At 41.5% G+C, this 7,264-nt stretch overlaps 1 protein-coding gene across 1 annotated transcript in view; it reads left to right on the plus strand.

Moving 5' to 3' along the window:
- The window catches only part of TMOD2 (tropomodulin 2), a 58,525-nt gene that overhangs the window by 9,427 nt on the left and 41,834 nt on the right, over positions 1 to 7,264 (plus strand). The window contains exons 2-3 of the mRNA XM_069098058.1: positions 941 to 1,123; positions 4,111 to 4,267. Of these exons, the coding sequence (XP_068954159.1) occupies positions 998 to 1,123; positions 4,111 to 4,267 (283 nt within the window). The 5' untranslated portion in view covers positions 941 to 997. The remainder of the gene's footprint in view (positions 1 to 940; positions 1,124 to 4,110; positions 4,268 to 7,264) is intronic.

Below are 7,264 nucleotides of genomic sequence, written 5' to 3' on the forward strand. Positions count from 1 at the left end.
CCTCCCTCCCTCCCTCCCTCCCTTCCTTCCTTCTTTCTTCTTTCTTTCTCTCTTTCTTCCTCTCTTTCTTTTGCTCTTTCCCTTCCCTTCCCTCTCTCCACATAGGGTGTCATACCCTTACCTTTAGTGCTCTGCCCAAAGAAATATAAATTTTGATCACTAAAACTTCGAAGGATATCTTGAGGTTTACTGGCTAGATTTCTTAAGGACAGTGCCTTAAACCCAAATCACTCTGACTCTCACTGGTTAGCCAACAATAAGTCCTAGGCCAAACCCCACTAGGTCATTGTTTGGATCATTGATTGGCTCAGAGTGAATGTAAATAGAAATTGTTTCTGTTTTGGCCAGAAACCTAAGGGTCTTCCCCTCCCAGATTAATTTTTTTTTTTTTACTATGTAAAAGAGACCATTCTCTGTCTCATTTCTTAACTAGTCTCAAGCACTGATTTGGCATGGTCTCCCTGTTAAAGACCTTAGATTAAAAAGGCCAAGGTCTCCCATTGCATCAGGACCTGCATCTGCAGTCCCCCTGTTCTCTATCTTGCCCCAGGACCAGATGGCCCTGGAGGAGAAAGTGAAGTTGGTAACTTTGCACAGCCCTCCCTCACTTAAATCCAGGTCACTTTCATGTCATGGCATCACCTCCCTGATGTCATGGTCCTCTTCAAGACTGAAGATCAAACAGCAACAACAAACTGGATGGCCCTGGGCAAGTCACTTCACCCTGTTTGCCTCAGTTTCCTCATCTGTAAAATGAGCTAGAGAAGGAAATGGCAAATTACTCCTGTATCTTTGCCAAGAAAACCCCAAAGGGGGTCATGAAGCGTCAGACATAACTGAACAACAAAAGTCTACTAGAACACCATTGTGACTAAGCACTACTTGGAGGCCTGATTTACCAAAGGAAATGGGATTTTTTTTGTTTCTTTCTCATTAATAGGCTTTTGAAGATCAGAAAGGTGGCCTGTGTGAGTGTCCAGACCCTGAACAAGAAGCCATGGCTCTGCCTTTCCAAAAAGAACTGGAGAAATACAAGAACATTGATGAAGATGAACTTCTTGGTAAACTCTCAGAAGAGGAACTAAAGCAATTGGAAAATGTTCTCGATGACCTAGATCCTGAGGTGAGAGAGGGGGAAATGGAGCGCGGTGGTTACTGAGAGAACCATGTAATTAAGTTCCCTTCATGACTGAGCCACCAACTACAAGGTCTGTAACTCCAAATTCCAAGCTTGTGTCTCCTCCTGAGTAGTTCCGTGATATTAGAAAGTCACTTAATTTCTCCATTTCTCTGGTAGAAGTGACTTTTCCAGAGTCCAGAATTCAAATCAGGGCAGCATTCCAAGGGTCCCATATGATTCTATGTTCCTTCTCAGGCTGGCCTGGATTCAAGGGTAGACTTTTATGCAACCCCATGACAACTCTGAACTGTGGGGGCTTTTGGACCAGAGGCATCTAGAGGGCTTTCCGTGCCACTACAGAACTAATTTAAGGATAAAGAAGCTATAGTTGCTGGTATCCCATTAAGTATAAACACAATAACACCTCACTAATTTGGACCGAATTGGGGGTGGCCAGGCTAAATAGGTAAGACGTATTTAATAAATGTTAACATTTTGTTACTTTCAAGTACATAAAATAATTTGAACTAGATAACCAAGAGCTGCCTTGCAAAGGTCCATAGGGGAGATACTATAATGATTAGCCAAGAATGATGCCTTATTTGATGATGTAATCATGGTTTGTAGAATGATATCAGAAAATAGGTCGTTTTAACTCTTCTGAGAATTCTTTTTTTTTTCTTTTTGGAGGGGGGAAGGCAGAGCATTTGGGGTTAAGTGATTTGCTCAAGGTCACATAATGTTAAGTGTCTGATGCGGAATTTGAACTCAGGTTCTCCTGACTCCAGGGCCAGTGCTCTATTCCCTGCATCACCTAGCCACCCCTCTGAGAATTCTTTAGAAGCTTATTCTGTTAGTTTGAAATCTGGTTGACACTCTTAATTTTATTTATTCAGTAAAGCCTTTCTTAGTGCAAAGGTAGACTTTAAAATAGTCCCTGATTAAATTAGCACAATTTTATAACTAGATGAATCTAAACTGATGATTTCAATATAGTCTAAGATGTTTTAGAAATTATTCTAGTACAACTGATACGTTGACTGCTGCATTTACTTTTCCAGTAGACAGATTTTATTTTTTTAATAAAGAGTGTTCAGTGAAGTAGCATGTGATTACATGATGAACTTGGAGTCAGGAGACTTGGCCCAACCCTTTCTATGTGACTATGGGAAAATCCTTTCACCTCTCAAGGAGTCTGTTTCTTCATCTGTAAAATGAGGATATTATCTCTACCTTTCTCACTTAAAAAAAGAAAGAAAGAAAAATTAGCACCAACAAAAACCACCACACAGCATGTAGTAAAGGCCTTTCTAAAGTTAAGGAGATACACTCTCACTATTCCTTATGTCAGTTTTTAGAATGATAGGTAGGAGTAGGAAATACTAGGTTTAGTGACTACCAGAAATGCAAAATTATTTTGCAAGGAAATCTTTAACTAAAATTTATAATAGATTCATGCCTAAAACAAAGTAAGTAGTGTTTTGAGCAAGCAATTCCTTCTAGCTCTAAAATTCCCTGGTTAACTGGACATATATTAGCTTCCACTATGATTTGATGTTTACCTAATATCCATGTGGGGCAGCTAGTAGTGCAGTAGATAGAGTGCCTCGCCTGGACTCAGTAAGATTCATCTTCCTAAATTCAAATCTGGACTCAGACACTCACTAGCTGCATGACCTTTGGCAAGTCACTTAAGCCTCTTTGCCTCAGTTTCCTCATCTGTAAAATGAGCAGGAGGAAAACCCCAAATGGGGTCACAAGAGTCTGACATAACTGAACAACAAATATCCACATCTGAGCAGAAGCAGAATTGGCAACGGTGAAATGAAATGAGATTGTAGTTATTTTCTTCTGCAACTCTGAATGTCTGTCTTTAATGACTGTGGGAGCACTCCAGACACATAGGGTGTGTCCTGACCTGTGGAAGGAGGCTTTTCATGGCTTGAGGCACCACAACCACCAGAACACAGAGTTACAGAACTTGAACTGCTCCTGCAACTTAAAAGTTCAGGAAACCCAGCTGTTAATCAATGGACGAACAGGCATAGTGCTAGATGAAGGAGATACAGAGACAAAGAGGAAACAGCTCCTGCCCTCAAGAAGCTTATATTCTACCAGGGGAAGCAGCATGTATACATATAAGAAAATATATAAACAAAATAAATCGGGAGCAGAGGGGAACTAACAACTGAGTGAATCAAGGGAAGGCCTCATGTTGGAGAGGAGACATGCATGAGCCAAGATTTTTGGGAATCCAGGAGGTAGAGAATGAATTCTGGGCATGGGGGATAATCACCTGTGCAAAATTGTGAAGGTAGGAAACAGAATGTTTGTATGATGAATAGCAAGTCATCGATTTGGCATGAAGGAGAAGTAAGGTGTACCAAGCCTGGAAACCTCACATGGAGTTGGATTATGATGGGCTCTAAGAGCCAAAATGACAAGTTTGCATTTTGTCCTGGAAACAATTAGGAGCCACTGGAGGGATGGTTTTGGGAAGGGGAATGACATGGTCAGATCTGAGTTTTAGCTGTCATCCTGACCTACAGTAAAGCATTTGAAGTTCTTTATCAGTGGGGAGTCTCTACTCTATGCCATCATGTGAGAGAGCCCACCACTAGCTGCCTTTCTTTGGGGTGGAGGTATAGGAATAATCACCTAGCATTCCTGATAGACCACCTACTACTACTGTTTAAGGATGTTGGGACAAGGATCCTGCTACAGCACCACTTTCTATAAATAAGTCATTAGGGTCCTTCAGACCAGCTCCTTTAACCATCCCATAGTAAGCTTCAATAGGACACATGGTGATTGCCAGGGGGTCAGATCCTCTCCTCCACTTACTAAGGAGAGAACAGAACCTTAGTTAACTGGGCAGAAACCCTGTGCTTACCTGATATGCTAGTAAATGGGGACGGAGATAGCAAATGAAACCTCAGGCAGACGACCTATCTTGTCACTGACGCCTGACCAAACCTATTATTTGGCAGAGCGCACTCCTACCAGCAGGTTTCCGGCAGAAAGACCAGACACAGAAAGCAGCCACAGGCCCTTTTGATCGGGAGCATCTCCTTTCATATTTGGAAAAAGAAGCACTGGAACACAAAGACAGGGAAGACTTTGTACCCTTCACTGGAGAAAAGAAAGGTAAGGTCCAGTCCTAAATTAGGTTTGAATGGCCAGCCAGTGCATCCTGGGACCAACTGTTTACTGCCTTACTCAATCAGGCCAAGAATGGGAGTTGACCTAAAAGAGAGGAATGGGCAGGAAAAAAACCCCACTTTCCTTTATTTGCTTACTGGGCATAAAAATATACTCTGCCTACTTTTTCCCCCTCCTTTTTCTATTTCTTCTTTTTGGATTGGATCTGTGATTTAATTGATAGGGAGAATTATTTGCACTAATGAAGAGCTATAACTTGTTTTGCATTTTATAGTCTTAGAGAGTTGGCTGGGAGTCCTGAGAGGTTAGAGGACTTGCCCACAGCCACACAGCCAGTATATGTCAGTGATGTGATGTCTTTCTGACTCAGAGACTCCTGCTTTATTCATTACCTCATGTAGCTTCTCACTGAGGCTTGCCACCGACACAAAGTTCACTTAAAGGAATTGAACACCCACAGATGATGACATAAAAGGGGTACTTCAGAAGGAATCCTAATTAATGGTGTGCTGGCAAATTTTTAACAACCATCTCTCAAAAAAAAAAAAAGATAATTTTTCCATGACATGCTTCTAAGTTTAATCTACCTTCTTTTATTTATTTTTTTCTTTTTGGAGGGGGGAAGACTGGGCAATTGGGGTTAAGTGACTTGCCCAAGGTCACACGGCTAGTAAGTGTTAAGTGTCTGAGGCTGGATTTGTACTCAGGTTCTCCTGACTTTAGGGCAGGTGCTCTATTCACTGTGCCACCTAGCCACCCTGATTTAATCTACCTTATTAACACTTTCTCCATCGTGTTTTAAATTCTAAACAATCAAGACAACAAATCAAGCCTGATTTTGTAGCATTTGTTGATCTCCAAGGTATAAGTGTTCATACTGAAAAATTTAATATTCAGTTCTTTGGTTTGAGCCATCTCCAGTATACCTCAGGATCCTAGGGTTCTGAGATTTCAGAAAAATATAAATGTAGCATGTGGAAGAGGGTCCCGTACTTTCTGATCTATGTCACTCGGGCTCATACCGACTCTTAGCTCTGTGCTAGAGAATTCCGATAAAGCTTTTTCTCCTTTATGTCTGTTTCATGTTAACCCCTCTGCAACCAGCCCTAAGAGACAGACCTACTACAGTTAGTGACCTTGGAGGTTGGTTCACATGTCAACATTATATACATCTCTCCAGAGGAACACTAAACCAACCAGTGAAACGCTCCCCTTACTGTGAGTCCTTATTTCCAGTCCTAATACATCTCCCCACCCACACACCCAGAGCTAAGAGTAGGTTGGAAGTTCTTTAGCCACAGAATGACTGGAGCCAAGTGTATTCCTCTGATAAAGTACTTAATAGCCTTGCAGCTAGAGGAGTCTGTGAGCTTCTGTTGCACCTTAGAGTCTGCCAAGACTCTGACATCTAGGCTTCTAGGCTGGCTTAAATTGGAGCACCCACCATCATGCCTGTAGCTGTAGCTGTCTTCTGACTTTAATTGCTTGGAATTGTTCACACGCTGACTGATGGCTTGAGCAATATTTAGAATGGCATTTTGTTAAGAAAATTAAGTAGAAGTGAAGAACTGAGCAGATAACCAGAGATTACCATGGAAAGATTGGTTGGTTTCCATAGTAGTCATGATTTACTTAATTGGGAAAGGGGGAAAAAGATTTTACATCTACAGTAAAATCTCAGAAGTCATATCAAAAGGAAAGGCTTTAATCAAATACATCAAGGAATTGCTTCATTTCAGATTCATTCTGAAACGCTTTGGGGAGGAATTGGAATTTTAGGAGCTACCTGACTGATAGAGAAAGTTTGGTGGAATGGGGGAACTGGGGAGAAGAAGAGAATGAGTAGAAAGGTTTTCCAAGCATAAAGTATAATTTGGGAGAGAAGTCTGAGTTAGAAGTCAGGTATTGTAAGGAATGAAAGAGCAAGTCTGCCAAGAAAAACAAATCAGACTGGGAAATAAATGTAAGAGGTACTTTAGGGCAACTAGTAAAAGGCTTTGAATGCAGATATAAAAATATTAGTCTAGGGGCAGCTAGGTGGCACAGTGAATAGAGCACCTGCCCTAGAATCAGAAGGACCTGAGTTCAAATCCAGCCTCAGACATTTAACACTTACTAGCCATGTGACCTTGGGTAAGTCAACCTCAATTGCCCAGACTTCCTCCCTCCAAAATGACCAAAAAAATGTTAGTCATGTTATATATGGATCAATGATGATCATTGAAGAATATTCCTATGTCTTAAGGAGAGATGAGATATGATCAAAACTATTGGAGTTTATTGAGTGGGGATGGGGGTGTAACATAGTGAGTCCTGTGTTTTATGAAGATCACTTTGACAAGCCAAGTGTAGGATGGCTGGAGTGGGAAGAAGACTTGTATCAGGAAAACCAACCAGCAGGTCCAGGAGTAAGGTGATGAAGGCCTGCACCAGGGTGGTGGCAGTGTCAGAAGAGAGAAGAGAGCATACTCAAGAAGTGTTAAGAAGGTAAAATTGACAAGCTTGGGGAACAGATTGGATATGGGAGGTGAGAAAGGAGAGTGATGAGTCAAGGATAGCACCTAATTTGCAAGCCGAGGTGACTAGGTGGTGCCCTTGACATTAATAAGGAAGTTTGGGGGACAGAGGAGGGTTCAGGGAAAAGATAATGAATTCAGTTTTGGATGTGTTGAGTTTAAGACCTCGGCAGGACATTAATTTTGAGATGTCCAGCAGGCATTTGGAGATTAAAGACTGGAGGTCAGGAGAAAGGCTAGGACTGAATAAGTAGATTGGAGAATCTTCAGCATAGAGATGGTAATGGAATCCATGGGAACTGATGAGATTACCAAGTGAAATAGTATTAAGGGAGAAAAGAAGATAGAGATGCTCAGTCTCAAGAAAAACCCAAAACAGTCATTTACAGTGAAAGAAAGGAAGGAAGGGAGGGAGGAAAGAAGGAAGGAAGGAAGGAAGGAAGGAAGGAAGGAAGGAAGGAAGGAA

The sequence above is a fragment of the Petaurus breviceps genome, unplaced genomic scaffold (assembly GCF_028583685.1).
Source record: "Petaurus breviceps papuanus isolate PSGF00001 unplaced genomic scaffold, PetGlider_PUasm1.0 37, whole genome shotgun sequence".
In the NCBI taxonomy this organism is placed as follows: Eukaryota; Metazoa; Chordata; class Mammalia; order Diprotodontia; family Petauridae; genus Petaurus; species Petaurus breviceps.